The sequence below is a fragment of the Cydia splendana genome, chromosome 10, assembly GCF_910591565.1.
Source record: "Cydia splendana chromosome 10, ilCydSple1.2, whole genome shotgun sequence".
Lineage (NCBI taxonomy): Eukaryota > Metazoa > Arthropoda > Insecta > Lepidoptera > Tortricidae > Cydia > Cydia splendana.
The window spans coordinates 11,991,046-12,011,868 of record NC_085969.1 but is presented as its reverse complement, the minus strand read 5'-3'; the positions used below and the strand labels follow the sequence as shown (position 1 = coordinate 12,011,868).

At 36.3% G+C, this 20,823-nt stretch overlaps 1 protein-coding gene across 1 annotated transcript; it reads left to right on the top strand.

Annotated features, from left to right (window-relative positions):
* The first annotated feature begins 17,050 nt into the window (after positions 1 to 17,050).
* Positions 17,051 to 20,545, top strand: LOC134794279 (juvenile hormone-binding protein-like). Its single transcript, XM_063766035.1, has 5 exons — positions 17,051 to 17,176; positions 18,137 to 18,362; positions 18,700 to 18,824; positions 19,396 to 19,548; positions 20,264 to 20,545. The coding sequence occupies exons 1-5, from the start codon at positions 17,113 to 17,115 to the stop codon at positions 20,419 to 20,421; spliced, it is 726 nt and encodes a 241-aa protein (XP_063622105.1). The 5' UTR covers positions 17,051 to 17,112; the 3' UTR covers positions 20,422 to 20,545.
* The last annotated feature ends 278 nt before the right edge of the window (positions 20,546 to 20,823 follow it).

Sequence of the window (20,823 nt, the reverse complement as noted above, 5' to 3'; positions counted from 1 at the left end):
CACGATAGGTTTTTGGACACAAAAAATTTTGTCATACAAAAAAAGATGACGCCATAATTCCTCTAAGTTTTTTATTTATTTTTTTGGTGCTACGGGTCAAATTGATTCAAATGGCCTAAAGATCACATTCGCAGTTCGTACCTTTAATACCATTTTGCAGCATATTACTGAATTTCGGGGTGTACCTACCGCTAACACTATAGTGTACGTCAACACTTAATTATGTTATTTTAATAACAAAACTTCCGTGAGACACAAGTGACGAACTTACGTGAGCGTTTTTCGACTTAAAATACGTGAGTGACCCGTTTTAAATATATTTAATACTTAATAATGTAACAGGCTTGAATTTATTATGCCTACGTTCTTAACAGTCAAATGTCATTTACTTATAAATGCTACGACGTTACACCAATTCGACACTAATTATCATACACTTGCTGTGAATTTGTGAACATAGATTGCCGTAATACGTCGTCGATATTTCCAAACTCACGAACGCAGCATTTTGCCAGGAATTAAAGGGAAACATGAAATTGTTGGTACATTCGGTGGGTGAATGTGCGCTAATGCAGTGCTTTAATGATGCCTCCGGAACGGTGAAGTTAATCAAACTGACGAACGCAGTCGTATAACTATCTCTTTCACGACCATGTAACAAGAAAGTCAATTCTAACTTTAAATATGTAATCCTAACTCTTCGGCCGCGTACGCAACCGGAGCTTCGTAACCAGTTGCGATAGAAAAATTTTCGGTTTTGTACGAAACCGGTTGCGATCAAAAACCATTTTCACCTTATACGTAACCAGTTAAGATCGAATACTTTTTATTTTTATACAAAACCTCTTGACCATTCATAAAACCAGCATCAACACCAGCTCATAATCTGACGTGATGCACAGACCATCTGTTTGTGCATCACGTGCCTAATTTTTAATTGAGACGCGATCATGCTGCGATGCGTCGACGTTGCACATAAATTTGACATTGAGCGGAAGGTGCTGGGGGTGGGATACGGCGTTGCGTGAACAAGAGATTTCCTTAGGACCCAAGGATGGATTTAAGAAGTGGAGCCACCGAGATTTTTGATGTAAATTTTGGGGGGGGGGGGGCTCTCAACTTGATGTTGATATCTATGTCATTTAAGCTACTAGGCCGAGTTTGGTATCGTTTTCGTATAAATCAGGGATGCCGAATTCATGTATGATATCATAATGACACCATTCCAAAGTAAAAACACATAAAATATGAAACCACATACTTTTTTTTTTAATTCCTCTTCACGCCTAAACCGCTAAACCAATTTAGTAAAAATTTGTACAGAGATAGTTTCAGTCCCAGGGAATAACATAGCATACTTTTAATCTCAAAAATCATCCCTTAAGGGTGTGAAAAGGCACGTGAAAATTTGTATGGGGATCCAATAACCGCTGAACCGATTTAGGTAAAATTTGGTATAGAGATATTTTGAGTCCCGGGGAAGAAATATTAAAAAGTATATACGGGGGATAAGGAATGTGTAAGATTGTATGGGAAATCAATAACGGCTGAACCGATTTAGATGAAATTTATGTCTACATCTTTGATTTAGTTGAAAATTATACTAAACTTGACATATAACCTATACTTAAAAAAATATTAACCTCAGACGTCACCGATCCTTAAAACCCCCCACCCCCCACCTGCAAAAAAATCTGGGTGGCTCCACTTCTTAAATACATAAATAGAGATAAATACATTTAAGGAACACAAAGATTGATTCTACCAAAGGAAATCTCTTATTCAGTGAACGCCGTATTTGACCTTTTTATGGCTTGAGCACACTCCACTAATTGGTTCTAAACCGAGAAAAGAGGTCAATTTTCTCTGTAAAAAATTCGCATACTTAACTAAAGCTCTTTTTGTTAGCATTCCCGAACTTAGAGTTATTAACACACTGTATATTTGTGGATTATATGTGGTCACTACCAAGCCATTGATTTTATGCTCAATGCAAATGACAGTAGGCTTTTTGCATCGCGTGCAAAGCATCTGTATCACGACTGCGGCCCATTTCGGATAAACACCGGCCCTATTCTCACCTATAAATCACCAAGACAAAGCCGAGTTCTCGTAAAAGCTTTTCTTAAATATGCAGGTCACGTCGCCTTGTAAAGCAGGTTAGGGTCTGATAAACTAATCAAATTCATCAGACCCTGACTTTATTAGGATGATGCAAGTTAAGTGCAAATTGTAAACAGGTTGTTGGATAAGTTAGGATACAGAGTAAAAGCGTTGTCATGTTTTTCATAAATTTGACTGTGGTTTCATTGAGGGTTTCCGTTATTAAATCTTTATTTCTCTCTCCAATACTGCTTAGCTCTACAGCTCGTGGTCCGGGGCAATGAACTTCAATATAATCTCCATACGTTAATATGTAAATCAGTTCTTATGTTCTGTTGCTGTTGTTTTATTTGCTGAGTAAATGTTTATTAATGGTACCATTCTAACGAAAACTTTGCCGTTGATAGTCGAGTCGAGGTTAGGTACTGATTTTTGTAGATCCGAATTCTCTACAAAACATTTTTAGTGGCATTCTCGCGAATTGTTACTAATAGGTTTCCATCTCTCGTCATGATGAGTTTGGCAACAGCTGGACCGGAGCACAAAGCGTCACTGGGCTATTGTACGAGTACCTATTGTATAGTCCGCGTTGAATAGTTGTCGGGGTTGCCTTGAACGTTGTGCGATGCAATTTCAAGTGCTGGTGTGACTGTAATGTTTACGGATAGTTTCAAGCGGTATTGACGTCAAGTAGAGCCCGACTACAAGGATCAGAAGTCAAACTGTGGTCTAATAATTATGAATACGACACTCTTCTGGAGATTCTGGTCTACAACCCTTACATTAATATTAATTTTAGATGATATTCGGGTAGCTTTGCAGTAGCGGAAAATGAAGTAATCACTGTCATTTTCCTTACAATTACAAATTAAGAGACAGATTGTACATCATTTCAAAATCATTCGAAGTACATTTGTTTGAAAACAGATGAACTTAAGCTACGAGTTACTAAGGAACTCTTCTCATGTATATCGGGTTGTAACTGTTGTAAGTTGTTTTTGTCTCGTTGAAACCGTATTCTCTCGCCGATAAAATTGTTTACTTGGTCTGCTGCGACAGTTACAGTAGAACCGCGTCAAGTCAAAACGGAAAACGGGAAGATTATACCTAAGAACTGATGTAAAAAGTAATGAAATAAATGCATTTGTATTTGTAAGATTCGAATTAAGCGTGCAAAGTATGGCAATGTACCTACATAAAATGCAGATCAGCTACTAACTTTTACCGCTCTAAGGTGACTTTCGGATGGCAGCTGCGTGCGTTACCGGATTACTGGTACAGCGGGACTGTAGCAGCGTTGCTAGTGTAGCATTGGAGAAGCGGGAAATGAAGTTATCTCTATCATTTTTCTTCCCATGTGATCGGGTTCGCTAATTAAGTCATAAAATACAGATAATGTTGTCAACAAGGTATATTTTATGTTGTTATCTTGTTAAAACCGCATTCTGTTGCCGATAATGTTGTTTACTTGGTCTGCTGCAGCTATAGGTACATCCAGTAAAACCGCGATAAGTCTAAACAGAAAGCGGAAAGATTCCAATTAAGCTTTAAAAGTATTATAACGTTAAAGATAAACTCTGCAAAGTTAAATAACATTATAAAAAGTCTACATGCACAAAAATTTTCATTTTTACCACGGCATACGCTGTTATCGCTTCTAGCTTCCCCATAATGCACCTAGGTGACACAAAGCCAATACCAATAATAAGTCGGTTGATTTTGCTGCTAAAATAGCGGGCAAGCAATGTATTCAGTTAAAACTTTACATACCAAATCGTTATCTCACTCCACTCATCATCGAAATTGTACAATCTCCAAGTAATTTATTTTAGGTGTTTGTTTATTTTCTGCAGCGATGCATGTGCACTTTGGTTCGACCCAAAACAACACCACAGAATAAATAATAGTACTACCGTACAGAAAGGACACTTCCTACAAAACCGAAGTTTGACAGCAATTCAGGGACGAATCATGCTGTCCCTTTCTAATGTATGGAAATATCCCTTTCGGGCCGAATATTTCCATACAAAAGTTTCGGCTATTTAGGGTTGTCAAAATTCGGGTCATTATCTTATTTGTAGCCGTGCAATGGGGTACACTACATAATTCCGAAATATTTTATGCCGAATTTTAAAATATCGAATTTTATTATTCCGATTTTAAAATGCTCGACCCATCAAAATTCCGATTGTCGCAATTACCGAACGATGAAAATCACGAAGTTTTATATTTCCGAATAGTAAAACCGACGATTTTTTAAATTCCGAACCACATAATTCCGAATATAACAATTCCGATAGGGAGAAACACCGAATTTAACATTTACGATTTTTGATATCACAAATTGTCATAATTCCGAAATTTTGAATTCCGATTTGACGTGATTCCTATTTATTAAATTCCGAATAACGATATTCCGAATTTGTTGTTAATAAATAAAGGTACCTACGTTTCTACGGGGGGTAGCAGTTCTAACGTAACCTAAACCTACTTTTTTTTTTAAACAGTTATTTACTGTAGGGGTCGCAGTTCTAACCTAACCTATACCTACTTTTCTGTAAGCAGTAAGTTTCTAGGGGAGGGAGGGTCACAGTTCTAACCTAACCTACACCTACTTTTCTAGTAGCAGTTGGTTTCTGTAAAGGTCGTAGTTCTAACTTAACCTAACCCAATTTTCTAGTAGCAGTTGGTTTCTGTGAAGGTCGCGATTCTAACCTAACCCACTTTTCTAGTAGCAGTTGGTTTCTGTGACGGTCGCAGTTCTAACCTAACCCACTTTTCTAGTAGCAGTTGGTTTCTGTAAAGGTCGCAGTTCTCACCTAACCTAACCTACTTTTCTAGTAGCAGTTGGCTTCTGTGAAGGTCTCAGTTCTAACCTAATCTAACCCACTTTTCTAGTAGCAGTTGGTTTCTGTAAAGGTCGCAGTTCTAACCTAACCTTACTCACTTTTCTGGTAGCAGTTGGTTTCTGTGAAGGTCGCAGTTCTAACCTAACCTAACCCATTTTTCTAGTAGGAGTTGGTTTCTGTGAAGGTCGCAGTTCTAACCTAACTTAACCCACTTTTCTAGTAGCAGTTGGTTTACGTAAAGGTCGCAGTTCTAACGTAAGCCACTTTTCTAGTAGCAGATGGCTTCTGTGAAGGTCGCAGTTCTAACCTAACCTAACCCACTTTTCTAGTAGCAGTTGGTTTCTGTGAAGATCGCAGTTCTAACCTCACCTAACCCACTTTTCTAGTAGAAGTTGGTTTCTGTAAAGATCGCAGTTCTAACCTAACCCACTTTTCTAGTAGCAGTTGGTTTCTGTGAAGGTCGCAGTTCAAACCTAACCTAACCCACTTCGCTAGTAGCAGTTGGTTTCTGTAAAGGTCGCAGTTCTAACCTAACCTACTTTTCTAGTAGCAGTTGGCTTCTGTGAAGGTCGCAGTTCTAACCTAACCTAACCCCCTTTTCTAGTAGCAGTTGGTTTCTGTAAAGGACGCAGTTCTAACCTAACCTAACCCACTTTTCTGGTAGCAGTTGGTTTCTGTGAAGGTAGCAGTTCTAACCTAATCTAACCCATTTTTCTAGTAGGAGTTGGTTTCTGTGAAGGTCGCAGTTCTAACCTAACTTAACCCGCTTTTCTAGTAGCAGTTGGTTTCCGTAAAGGTCGCAGTTCTAACCTAAGCCACTTTTCTAGTAGCAGTTGGCTTCTGTGAAGGTTGCAGTTCTATCCTAACCCACTTTTCTAGTAGCAGTTGGTTTCTGTAAAGGTAGCAGTTCTAGCATGTCCAAATGATTTAAATGCATTTTTTTTTGCAGATCAATTTTAAAAACGGCTGGCCATTTAATTACTTCCCTTTTGAAAATCACGAATTTCATTATTCCGAGTTTACAATAGATCGAATTTCTGAATTCCGAATTATTTTATTTCCGATCGGTCACTGATTTTTCGGAATAGACAAATTCGGAAAAAAAAATTCGGATTTTTTACAAATCGGAACTTTAAGCTTTCGTTCATATGACAATCGGATTTTAAGTATTCGGAAATAGCGCAGTCGTGATTTTTTTCTTTCGTGGTTTTCAAAGTCGTGATTTCGATATTTCGGACGTATAAAAAATCGTGATTATGAAAATCGAGGTTATGAAAGTCGGAAAAACATATTTCGGAATATTTGGGTGTTCCCCGTGCAATGGCACGTCAAGTTGGAACAACCCTAATAATTGCTCGGAGCACTGCTGAGCCAAACGGAGCAAAGAATGCCCGAAAGAAGGAGTGTCGCCCTACTTCACCTTCGTGCAACGATACATCTGTGCTTTGCTGTAAAAAGCACGCTGTCATCTTGCACACTCATCGCAATTCCCCGCTCAACCTATCCGTAATTCATAGCATTATGGATGACTCGCGCTAGACCGGACCGGGGCCGGGCCGGAGCTTCCGGCGCCTTGTTTTCTATGGAAAGTACCACGTGATCACCGATCAGCCGTCATAGAAAATGACATGTCGGACGCCTCGGTCCGGTCTAGCGTGAGTCATCCTTAAGACACGATACCAATCACTGCAATTTGTTGTTGCAGTAAACTATCGTCTTATATTTGCGATTTTTAGGGTTCCGTACCCAAAGGGAAAAACGGGACCCTTAAGACTTCGCTGTCCGTCCGTCCGTCCGTCCGTCCGTCCGTCCGTCCGTCCGTCCGTCCGTCCGTCCGTCCGTCCGTCTGTCACCAGGCTGTATCTCACGAACCGTGATAGCTAGACAGTTGAAATTTTCACAGATGATGTATTTCTGTTGCCGCTATAACAACAAATACTAAAAACAGAATAAAATAAAGATTTAAATGGGGCTCCCATACAACAAACGTGATTTTTGACCAAAGTTAAGCAACGTCGGGAGTGGTCAGTATTTGGATGGGTGACCGTTTTTTTTTGCTTTTTTTTCGTTTTTTTTTTATGAATTATGGTACGGAACCCTTCGTGCGCGAGTCCGACTCGCACTTGCCCGGTTTTTCTGTTGATGCTTTGACATCACACCTTGCATTTGACATTCCTTGACAAACCGATGGCATCATTTACATCATCAACTTACCTTATTTTTGGTCCGATGAGTATTCAATAATACTATATAAACATACATTTAAGCTAGAAGTTCTTAACGAGTAGGCGGAGCAGGTACTTATGTATAATAGTCTCATACTTATTGGCGTCCTAGCGTTGCTAGGTATTTGAGTAGTATCTAACTGAGATGGCCGTGTACTCCAATTAGTCGTATGAGCGACTTCTTAAAGTTGTTAGGCAACCAAGTTTGGTATATATTTGATCTCGAGTTCAGTAACAACTATGACTAGCTCTAATTTTGTTGATAATAAATTGGACAAACCTGATAAGAACTTGATCACAAATACAAACTCCAATTATTTAGAAAGACGACATGTACTATACCTAAGTGTAAGTTTGCAAAAATTCTACTCGACATTATTATTAAGAGCGCAAGAGCTATTTTAGATCCTCTTTGAACTTTGACTTTGGGATTAGGGTCGTAATCGTACTCGATATAACTGTCGCAAAAACTTAACGTTTATTACCTCCACTTCGCCCAACAATAGTTCGTGTTATTGAACGTTATTGTTTCAGGACTATAATAATAAATGTTGCTTTGTATTGTAGATATGTACCTAAGTTGGTGCCGGAGGTTGGTGTTAATTTTAACCTAGATCTAGTTAGAAGCTTGTAAGAATGTTTTTTTTTTATGATTTGATAATAGTTTGATTTTATCATAATAATATTAATTCAAAATGAGGTTTTGGGCAAATATTTTTGTGTACCTACTTTGGTAAGAAAATACCCAAAAAGTAGACACTAGACTTGAATATATAAAGGTAATAATGATTATTCTTTTCATTTTATACTTGCTAACATTAACAATTTAAAAACAATAGTTAATGTAAGGTAGATTGATCTAGTACCTACAGCCTGTTGAGTTGCTTAGGTACAGTCGCCATCAGATATATCGGAGCGGCCAAGGTGCTCACAAATATCGGAACACGCCTCTATTGTCAGGGCGTTAGAGCGCGTGTTCAGATATTGTGAACACCTTGGCCGCTCCTATATATCTGATGGCGACTGTACACCTCCGTATCATTAAGTTTCTTTACTTCCAAGGGTCAACAGTTTTCGGAATTTTTCGTCAGCCCTATTATTAAATCTATAACTTAGTTTGGGTTGTCGCCGATGTGCAGGTAGGCATCCGCGTCACCATGCCCTAAATGATACGATCCAGCAAGCCCTTAGGTCGTCTGGTGTCCCATCAGTGCTTGAACCACCAGGCCTTAGTGGTACCTACCGATGGTAAACGACCTGATGGTCTGACTTTGGTACCATGGGAAAGGGGACGGTGTTTGGTATGGGACGCTACGTGCGTCAGTACCTTCGCCGCCTCCCACATCAGCCGTACCTCGCGCGTGGCCGGAGCGGCAGCCGAAAGTCAAGCGGATCTAAAGCGTCAAAAATATGCCCCTCTCTCCCCTGGCTACATAGTCATCCCTTTCTCTGTAAAAACGACGGGTTGCTGGTCAGCCGACGCGATACGCTTCACTCGCGATTTGGGACGTCGACTCAGACAGAAAGGGGAAGGGCCCCCGCTCCGAGACGTTCCTTGTGCAAAGGCTGTCCGTGGTGATCCAGTGTGGAAATGCTGCGAGCATCATGAGCACCTTTGCGCCGGGAACGGCAGGGAGCGGTTTGTTTTTTTTTTAATTTATAGTTTTATTTTTATTTGTAAGTGTTGTAATTTGAATTATTATGATTATTTTACTATATACTTAGTTTTAAATTTCTAAGTATTACATTCCAAGTTTCAGAATATGTCAAATCTTTAAATCCTAATAAAGGTGCCGGGCCAGATGGCTTACGTGCTATATTTATAAGATCATGTGCCGAAGCGTTAGCAAAACCCTTGTGCATTGTTTTCCGTAAATCGCTGGAGGAAGGTACGTTCCCCGATCTCTGGAAACTGACTAAAATTACTCCTATCCACAAAGGTGGGGATAAAAGCAAGGTGTCAAACTATCGCCCTATCAGCATATTAAACTGCTTTGCCAAGATATTTGAAGGTGTCGTTTTCACTCAGATTTATAATCACTTTGTCAATTTGCTTAGCCCGTGCCAACATGGGTTTGTAAAGAAGCGTTCAACGTCAACTAACCTTCTTTCCTATGTGCAGGAGTTGTGTTTGTCCTTTCAAGCAAAGAAGCAGGTCGATTCCATTTATACAGATTTTGCTAAGGCGATGCCATACTGTTGAAAAAACTAAATCATCTTGGAATCCATGGAAACTTACTGCGTTGATTTGAGTCCTATCTCTATCGACGTTCCCAAATCGTTAGCATCTACGGTTATGACTCTATTCCATTTATGGCTGAATCAGGCGTGCCACAGGGCTCTAATCTGGGCCCATGTTTTTTCGTGAATGATCTTTTAAATAGGATTAAATCACAATGTCTCGCATACGCAGATGATATAAAAATCTTTAAAGTCATCAATACTGAAAATGATTGCCTCATCCTCCAGGAAGATATTGACCTAATATTTGATTGGTGCAGCACTAACCTCATGTTTTTGAATATTGATAAATGTCAGTCAATTACGTTCACTAAAAAAACCAACTGGATTTATCACGAGTATAATATTAATGGCAAACGATTAGTTAGGTTTTCTTCCATTAGAGATCTCGGAGTAATATTGGATAGTGAATTGTCGTTCCGTTGTCACTATGAACATATGGTGTCGAAATGTAATCGCATTGGTTTTATCAAGCGAACTGCACAACCTTTCAGTGTCACACATCCTAATTGTTCTATACTCCACGTTAGTTCGAACTACGAATAGTACTCGTCGGTTTGGCAACCAATCTATAAGACGCACTCTGATAGATTGGAATCAATACAGACAGACAAGTTTTTACGATATCTTTCCGCTAAAAATAAAACACGCCGAGCGCTGCCCGAATATACATATCGATACCTTTGGGTTCAATTGGTGTAAAGGACATTTTGGCGAATATGAGTTATATATACAGAGTTATATATATTTTGTTCAGAATTCCAAGCGCTATCGTTCTGTATAGTTAAAATTTCGATATCTCTTAAAAAGTGGCCTTTACGACCCAATTTTTTACTATGATTTTGCAAAAACAGCTTAGCTCAACGGGCGTAAATGACCAGTTACAAATTAAATGTTCAAAGATATTATCGTAAAGGTTACCGCTAAATATAAATATTGTTGTAAATGACTTACATGTCTTTTGTCGTCCTTTAAGCCCTTAATTTGTCCTAATGATTTTTCATATCGTATGGTCAAGATGGTCGTAAAGGACATATTTTACTATTGATATTATTGTACTTGCCCTTTACGACCCGCTCTAAAAATATTTTTTTATAAGTATAAGAAGCGAACAAGCTTGTAAAGGACTTTTCTAATACTTGTGTCTTTTACTACCTCAAATTAGTTTCTAAACTCTAAATTTAAAACAAATAACATGGACGTAGCGGTGAATAATATCAAATAAATCGTTTTCTGGGACCTTTATTACTATAATGTAATGCTTGCCCTTAAATTTGAAAGAGATTTACGCTAAGAGTTTTTTCCGCTGTTATCTTTGTTCATGGGCGTAAAGGTCTATAATGCCAAATAAATAAATCGTTTTATGGGTCCTTTACTACTAAAATGTAATGTAATTTAAAGTAATAAAAAGTTTTTTTTCCGCAACTATCATTGTTTTACTCGCAGTGGAATCTCTAATAGTCCTGCAACAACGTACTAACCTGTACATAATTCACTCAGTACCTTTCCGACTCGCATTTCTTGTTGATTAGGAGAACGAGACAGGTGTATCAGCGACTGCCCATCGCCTCACTATCCCGATTCTCATTGGGCATGCAGCTTGATCAGCGCAGGGTTATGTTATGACTGTTTATTATCCGTCCCTGAGCGGTGGAAGTGGTTATTTGTGCGTAATTTAATTATTTGTGTCATTGCTCGGCTACAATAACTCGTTGAAAAAAAAATTCGTTTCAAGCACTTTACAAAAGTTTGAAACGTATCTGAACGAAGTGGTAATTAATACTTAATAAGCGAATCGGTTTTAATTAATTCACTTACTTAATTATTTCATAATCGTTCTAACAAAATATATTTTTAAGTGTTTGAAATCAGAAATTAGTGCAGCTATAACGGGGACTAAATAACACAGAAATCACTACTTGAGTAACTTGAATAGGAATTAATAGTGTTTTTCGATTAAATATCTTGATGTATCGTATTATGAAATAAGAGATCTTGAAATATTGAAACAGTATTATTACCTATTATAACTTACTGTATTGAATTATACTCTTTGGACGTTTATTCACTAAGCAAACGTTCAAATGCTTGATATGCTAATTCTAATCATAGTTAGCGGATCTAATACTTCCCTTGTTATGATTAAAAGTTGTTATGTTATGATTGTTATAATATAAGGCGGCTAGTGTTAAACACTGGGACATTTACTTTATCTTCATTCCCGAATGTTAGCAACTTTTTGAGCATTTAATTATTTTTTATTATATAATTGGTTAAAAATATTGTGTTTTCTTTATTATTACTATGTTATTAGAAAAATATTAATAACAACTGTAATCGGGATATACCTAGCATATTTAACTACCGTTTGATACATTTTTAAGCTTCGTAACAGTAAACTATGCTGAAAACAGTTAACATGTGTACCGTGGGTGGTAACGAATACACCCCAAATTTGGAATAAAATAGTCTGATAACGTCCCTTACGACCCCTTACTAAACAAGATTGACTAAATTATCAAAAATGTCATGGGCGCAAAGGACATTGATACTGTTTTTGACCAATTTTAAAGGACATTAACTTCTTTCCTATTTAATTTATAGATATGAGTGCTAATTTAGGTTAAAGAGACTAACATTTTGAGTACTTTTCTAATACACATCAAAAATATAGCTTGATAAACAACAAAAATATATCAAAATTTAAAAAAACTCGCAGTTTTTCGCTTCTCCTGAAAACTAGCATTTTGTCCTTTACGCCAATTGAACCCAAATGCATCGATATAGACTTTCAGCATATAATTTACAATCACTGTCGTCCCGACCGGACGTCGTTGATCTGGTTACACTTCATAAAATTCTGCATGGTGGTCTCGACAGTAACCTCATGGATTATGTCTCCATTAGAGCCTACAATAAGAGAACACGGAATCGAGAATTGTTTGCCTTGTCTATGGTTCCTAATAACAATGTATCCAATAAAGCGCCTATCTTTAGAATGTGTCATTTATATAATAACTTGGATATTGATTTAAATATTTTGAACATTTCTTTGCCTAAAGACCGTATCGTTAATTATAGGGACAACTTTACTTAGCTATTATTTTTTGGTATTATATTTTTATTTCAAAATTACACATGTGTTTAATTAGTGCTTTAATAAAGTACACATTTCGTCCTGGGAGCTCGACGTAAAGCATATGGTTTGGACGAAATTTACCCAATCCTCTCGAGTAACAATAACGACTGCTGACAAAAACTACAAGAAAATTTGCGGTTTGCGAACAAGACAATATCACACAAAAAAAATCGTACTATGTAAACAGCAAATACACATGATTCGTATAGCGAAACATCTGGACATAGTCTAAGCATTTCTTTTCGTTAAAAAAAAATGTTTCGGATCTGTGCATGGTGGCCTTTTATAGAATATGGTATGTTACTTACGACAACTCTGACTTTGACATCTAATATAACTATCATGGAGCGTTTCTATCGACCCGCTCTAGCGATGGATCAACGCCATGAATGTCCGTTAGGCTTTGGTTTTTAGCTTATTCTTCTAGCTGTCTCCGTCATTTCGCTTGCATCAGAAATTGAAGGGATTCCAAAATGTGGGGTGAAAAATCGTTTTTATGTAAAAAAAAAATCACCACATTTATTCCGCAGCTGCTCAATTGAACAATCATGAAGAGGACACTTAGATAACATGTTTTGGCAGCCTATTAACCTGTTGTTACTTTAAATCGTACCAAAGAGTCGGTGAAATAGTCTCAAATTCAGCTCGATAGGCTTATCCGGACTATATTTGCTATACGGTATTAAAAGCATCATAAAGTCCCTAAAAAAAATGTCAAACCTTCTTAAATCAGATCCTTCTTAAAAATACCCTCAGATCAAACTCTTAGAACATAGTAATACAAAATAATACACATGCCAACAGTTAGACAAGGTTTTATCTGTCCCTATACTTAACGATACGGTCTTTAAGTTCAAATATGTTTTGTTGTCCCAAAATTGTAAGTAAATACTTATTATCTTATCGTGCTAATTATTTATTGTACTATACTATATTCTTTTATTATCTTTAATAACAAAAGATTTTTTAGTCAAAATTTGTATTTAGCTTAATAATCCATGATAATGTTGTGTACAATTATAATCGTAATGTAAGTAATGTATAAGTTGCTTATGTAAGTAATATGTTACAATGTTGTTTGCCTGCATTATGTTATTGTACCTATTAAAATATAATAAAATAAAAATATAATGTGCCTGACTGACATCATTGTTTGCCTTACTTAAAATTATCGGCCACTGCATGATAGAAGTCTCGATAGTGTAAAATATATTAGGTCTCCAGACTATTTCCCAATGCGGTCGGGTGACTTAATGTCTCGGATTGTATTTATCCTCTTTTGCATGTCTGGGTTATCGGTAGGTACAGCAATATATACATGAGATTATATTATTATTTGACCTGACAAGTGAAGGGCCGATGCTTATTGGGATGAGGTATATGCTCATGCTGAGGCTGGTCTTTCAAAAGTGATGATATGGTTACAAACCAACTTACTTTCATTAAATATTAAAAAAACCAATTACATAACTTTTTCAATTCTAAACAGTACACAACCGGATAGGATAAAACATAATTTAATTGCTCACAATTGCATTAATCAACAAAATGATACTTGCTCATGCCCCAATATCAATCATGTTACCTGTACTAGATATTTAGGTGTCCATATAGATCAACTACTTTCTTGGAATCAGCAAAACGAAGTAACTGCTAATCGAATAAGAAAGCTGAACTGGTTATTTAGATATCTTAGGCATGTCTCAGATAAGGAACTATTAATATACATATATAAAACGCTAGTACAATCAATTATTCTCTATTGCTTACCTGTTTGGGGTGGTACTCATAAAACTAAACTCATAGCACTTGAGCGGGCGCAACGATCTATCTTAAAGACACTTCTGGGTAAAAAAATAAGATACAGCACTGTCGACGTTTACCGTGACGCGGACGTGCTTACAGTGCGACAGCTTTACATACTAAATAGTGTTCTCAAGGTACACAAAACATTAAAAATTGATAATAACTTAATAAAAAAACGTAATCCACATTCGGTAGTTAATCAACTTCATACAGCTAAGACTTCTTTTGCACGAAGACAATTTTATGTATTATCAATCAATCTATACAACAAAGTGAACAGGCTAACGAGCATTTACACAAAAAGTTATGGAGAGTGTAAAAAACTTTTATCAACTTGGTTAAAAAATAAAAACTATGATGAGACTGAATCACTCATAGAATAGATAGGATAGGTAAATAAATTATGTAACTGTATAACGGATGGTACGGAACAAGGGACGTTTATGCAAACGGGTAATTGTTTAGGATATGTACTTTATTTCTTACTTATTAATCACGCTAATGTTTGAATTCGGTTGTGAGATACAGTTTGTTAAACATTAGTGTAAAAATATGCATGTTTCAACCCTAGCTAGTAGATACTTAACTGTTTTGTAGACCACTTGGGTAACCTACTGTTATGTCTTTTCTTATATAATATAATACTTATGTAATTAGTTAACAATAGTATTTAAGATTACCTTAAGTTATAGGTTATTTTATTTTTAGCGCTGAACCCTGTATGAAAGAGCGAATACCTCCTAACACAAGTTTTTAACTTAAAAGGAGGATTCGGCACCTATGTCTTTAAACGTGTGTTAAAAAATAAATAATTTTAATTTTAATTTTAATTTTTTAATTTTTTTTATTTACTTTCTTTTTTTTTGTGAAATTAGAGCTAAACCATAAGGTATAATCATAATTACTGTAAGTAAAATCGTAACCATTAAAATATACAAAATTTTAAGCGTGAAACCGCCGAACGTTGGCCTGGAGAGTGAATGTCACCCATATCGAACATGTATCAAGGGCAAACCTTAGTAAATAGTAATAAAACCACGAATTAATTACATTGGACCGCATTGGGAAACAGTCTGGAGACCTAATATATTTTACACTATCGAGACTTTACACGTGTTTGCCTGAACATATTCGTGGAACTTGATCACTCACAATGGGACTTAAAAGATGGTTCAGAGTCACTCAATGTGTAATGGAGAGAGCTATTCTTGGAGTTTCTCTGTAGGATGGATTTAAAAATGAGAAAATTCGCAGAAACACTTTCGATACCGACATAATTTGTAGGTTTGCTCGCTCAAAGTGACATTGGGCGGGCCGTATAGTCCAACGAAAGGAGCCGCTGAAACATAGACGTTGAGACACGAAGAAACAAAGCGCTCCACGCGGTGGCTTTGGCCTAAAGGTGGTCGGACAACCTCGTAAGAGTTGCTGGATGCGTGTTGTCCAGGATCTAACTTTGTGGCGATTAATACAAGCATATGTTCAGATATAATTAATATATATGGATAATACGTGTGGACAAAACGTGCCCATAGTGAACTAATAAGAAAATACTACCTAACTGTAACCTTATTTTAACCATTTATGGATCAAATACGGATGTTCAATGGCAAATTTCAGATTCAGAGCTTCACGTGTAAAGAAACAAATTCGACTAATTTTGGTAGTAACTCGTGATATTTATATTGCTATGCTAACATTGCTATGCACATTTAGCAATTTGTTAAGTCTAAAAAAATAAACTGTTTAAAAGAAACTTTAAGCTGTCATACTATAACCTTGTACGAGTACGAAGGACAGGTTGATATCGGGCTGTAGCCGCGCGCATCATTTGACGTCTTGGGCGGTCAAAGTGTTAAGACGATAGTGGATGACCGCTACTCCGTACAAACATAGTCCCCATTTTCCTCCCTGGGTATTAACATTAGGTATAGAAAATCTTTTTGGAATTTACTCTCTATGTATGGGGAGTAAAATCAAACATCAACTTATGTTGCGCATCCCCTAGCAATGGTTGCATGGAAAAACTCAATTTAATCCATGTCAACAAATAAAAAATGTAATTTTGCAGAGTTTTAATCTTAAGATGCAGAAGCCTCAGAGAACGGACATTTGAAAAGTCGTAACGCTTTTTTAGATCACAATAAAAAAATAATTAGCAATCTTGAGGCCCTTCTCTAGGCACCTCAGTCATTCGAATCCTGAGTTTCGCGAACGCTGAATCACGAACATGGGTCTAAAAATAAATGCACTTTAAAAAAATATAATAAATTTTGCACAAAAACTAAAAATAAAAAAAATTACCAATATTGTGCTTGAGACAACTCAGCGATTACTTTTTATTATTGCCTAAAAAAACATGATGTCCGCAGGCCCGAGCACGCACATCCATCTCGCTCACGCTTACGCTCAATGAGAGTGCGACAATAATAGGAACTTTTTGGGCCTTACATATTAAATGGATTTTGTTTTTCGCACCTACCACTTATAATAATCAAAAAGTTAAACAAAGATGTATACTTAAAATAAAAATATTATCCCATGATGGAGGAAGAACCTAGGGAGGAAAATGGGACTATGTTTGTACGGAGAAGCGGTTGTCCCCATTCGCCTTCAATAATCGGGAATAGCGCCCGGTATTATCTAAACTGATAACCCTGGGTGTTATATAAAGCCGTGTAAATACTTCTCTTCGGACAGTGGCTTGTGACAAATTGGATTACTTGAAAGTGTTTAATATTTTAAATTCATGATGGCGGTGTTTGCAGTGTTAATGTTGCTCATGTTGTCTGGAAGTGTATTATCAAGTGACGGTACGACCTGCAATTCTATAATGTGTTATTTTTACAGTATCTACATATAGTGATACTTTAGCGCCCTAGTAGTGCAGTAATTATCGCTAGATTCGCTATACGTGACTTTGCCGAAAATTTAAAGAATCAATAATATGCACAGTGCATATCACGTTGTACCATACACGTACGAATAGGTAATTCGCAATTTATGTCGATTAATAAAAATCTCGCGTTTTTTAATTTATCGCAACTCGTTGCGAATTTTCTGCTTTTCTTTTTAATGTACTATTGGTACCTATACCTTACATCTTTGAAATAGGATTTACGAATAACAGTGTGGATGAGGGTATTATTATTCGTGTGGCTTTTTAACCTCTAGCGGCATACCATAAAGAAAAAATGGCAGTGAAAGTTAACTCTCTAAAACAGTAAAAAGTCATGAAAGAGACAACTTCCTGAGTAATGACGTCATAACATTCCTGTTGAATTGTAAATTGTAAATGTAAATTGCAGCTAAACAGTTGATTGCACAAACATACGAAATATCAAATGAAAGCTGATAAAATATTCTACACATGTTTTGTATAAAAGCTCAGAGCATTTCTTAGCACCTTAATCTACAAAGTATTTTTTTCTAACTTCTATTTAATAAATTTACTCTATACTATAGTAGAGCTAGACCTAATAAACTCTACACAGACTTTGCAGTGAAAAAGTGTCACCTTAATGTCTAATTCATGAATAATAAGACATTTATAGTGTCACCACCACACTTTGATCTAAAAAGTCTGTGTAACTTAGAAGGACTCTAATCCTGGATATAACTCATAGGTTAGCTTTGTTGTACAGGAGGTGTTTTGTCACTCATATGCACCTAACCCACTACGCCTTATGAAACGAAGTAGTTGCATAGATATGTTAGAATCTGTTATTTAGCCAATGGGATTCTAAAATTATTATATTTCTTCTGTATTTCAGAATCAATTGCTGTGGCATGTAGTATTAATGACATCGATTGCCTTAGCAAATCTACCGAAAAATTCCTTGAAAAAACACACAGAGGAATACCCGCCTGGAATATTGTGGCCCTAGATCCTTTAGTTATACCTTCATTCGACATCGTGTTTGATAACGAAGGCTTAATTTATAAGCATCAGAACTTGACCGTGACAGGATTACGGAATCAAAAGATATCAGATTTCAAGTAAGTATATAGCCTGACCAGGAATATGATCATGCACCATGTTGCGGATTTCACTGGAACTATTTTTTCCATACTATACTATGACTATACTGAACTGTCACCCTATACGTAAGACAGCGCCAGGCTTTACTTAGGTATTGTCTCATTTAATTTAATTTATATTTACCTTTTTACTCCCACATAAATTAGGATTCAAGAACTCTTAATACGTGTGATTTTTTGTGAAATAAAGCATTAAGAAATACTTACCAGTTATGTATATAAATATACTCGTATATTTAGTGAAGTAACATTTATTTTCATAATCACTATAATCAGATATTAATCTTAATTTCAGAATGGATACCAAAACAAAGTCGGTAGTACTAACAACAAAAGCCGATTTAGACATTGTCACTGATATCGATGTTTTATTCTCCAAGTCGTCAAAGACCTTATCGGGACATTACAAGTCACATGCAAGTATGTTTGTGGAAAATGTTTTTGAATCGAATTCACGTTTTTTCGTTTATAAGGGAAGAACAACATTATAAGAGCAACATTCAAACATGACCCTTCGGGTCACCTGCTCGAGCACTCTGATCAACTGGGCTATCTCTGACCCTTGATGAATCTTTCCATTACTTATTTCTATATTTACATGCCTTATCTCTCTAGATTCTCTCTAGTTTCACTGTCTCTGTTTGTGCTAAGTAGGAACAAAACAGTACAACAGTGTAGGTATTATGTAAATTTGCGACAGTAGGTATTTAAACCTCTTGATGGTGAAAGAAGGAAAGTAGGTAGAGAGTATTTTACTCTCAAATAAAAGCAACGCTGACTTCTTGAATTTTAACCACAGGATTCCTCTGAGTATGTGTAATTATAGTTATTGACAGTTCTAAGAATGTTAGAGTTTACAATAAATCTTGCTTAATTAAATTGAAGAAATAAATATATTCCGTATATTTTTTTTATTATTAAGTATATTGTTTTTGTATTGCAGCATTAGCTTAATCGACTAATTATATTTTAAGCAGTTTGTTTATTGCAGGTGTATTAGGCACAGCTACTTACAAGTACGATCTTAAGACTGACGAAAAAGGAGTCACTCATTTCCATGTCGGCCCAGAAACCATCACTTGCAAAGTTGTCGACGCCCCGAGTGTTGAATTGAACCCTGAGTTTCAGCAGACTCTTTCAAATGGTAAAGGCTCAGTTAAAATATAAGTAAAACATCTTTGACAGGGACTTAAATTCTACTTCAATTTAAGTGGTTTCGTACCGCTAACATGTCCTACCAATTGGCTACTCTAACGTCCAGTACTGTAATTATAAGATTGATAAGATTCGTTCACATTCCCGGACGCCAACTTACAATTTGATAACAAGTACGAGCGAAATGCACGCGTGAATGATAACAAATTGACATTATTTTGATATAAGAATGTATGCTCGATTTCGCCTCATGCAGTTAGTAGGTAAGCCGTAAACTGCGAGCTAATTACGACAGACAATGATAGTTTTCGCGCTGATAGTGCGGAAAATGTGAAAATGCCCAAAACTTATGACGTTTAGACCGTAGTACTCATAATTATTGATTTAATTCACCGATTTTATTAATTTAAATTACTGAAACTAATTAGTAGTTAGTAGGTAACAATTTATAAAATATTTTTATTCCTAATATTATCTTCAGTTACCGCGTTAGTTACTCATGAAATAAAACTATGGAAACGGATTATTTCGCGCATAATGAATTTTTAATCAGGGGCTGTATTAAAAATCCATGAAACGCGATATAATACGTTTTCATAGTATTCTTTTTCCTGTTTCCAAGAATATTTTCAAATGTAATTAATATGTTGCATTAACATGGTAGGTATGATTTTAGTTTTAAATATTTTGCTTTATTTTATCAGATGCTGATGCCAAGGCTTTCAGTCAGGAGAAGAAAAACGAATTAAGAGAAAAAGTATTTTGCAAAATAACGGAGAAAGCATACACTTACGTCGTCCACAACATCAGGGAAGCTGCCAAAGCTGTACCTTCGTCAGCTTTTTTCACGAATATCGAATAAAAATATGCATTTTATTGTAATGTTATAATTGCATCACAAGTACTGTAAGTGTGTATATTGGAATCAATTTGTGTACCGACCGAGATGCCGTATTCTCGTGCAATAAATTCCGAGTTCAAATGAATTTTCTAGTTTTACTTACGATTTTATTCTCAAAATAAACCTAGATAATAGTCCCAAATTAATAATTGAAAGGAATGACAGAGAAATGTTACTGCATGCAAAAGAGATGAGAGAAAAGGCAAATGTTTTTTTTAAAGTATCTTATTAGTTATTTTGACCTAGCAAAAGCGAAGGTCTCTGCTTCAGCTTGAGCAAAAATGCTTTCGTAGGTCCGGCTGTCCGGATTTTCGTGAAACTTTGTTATAAGTATGTGTAATAATGGTAATATTTAAAGGTTCT

Coding starts and splice junctions, on each gene's coding strand:
- LOC134794279 (XM_063766035.1), top strand. CDS start 17,113: ATGATGGCGGTGTTTGCAGTGTTAATGTTGCTCATGTTGTCTGGAAGT. Junction 17,177..18,136: donor AAGTGTATTATCAAGTGACG/GTACGACCTGCA, acceptor TCTGTATTTCAG/AATCAATTGCTGTGGCATGT. Junction 19,549..20,263: donor TCAGCAGACTCTTTCAAATG/GTAAAGGCTCAG, acceptor TTATTTTATCAG/ATGCTGATGCCAAGGCTTTC.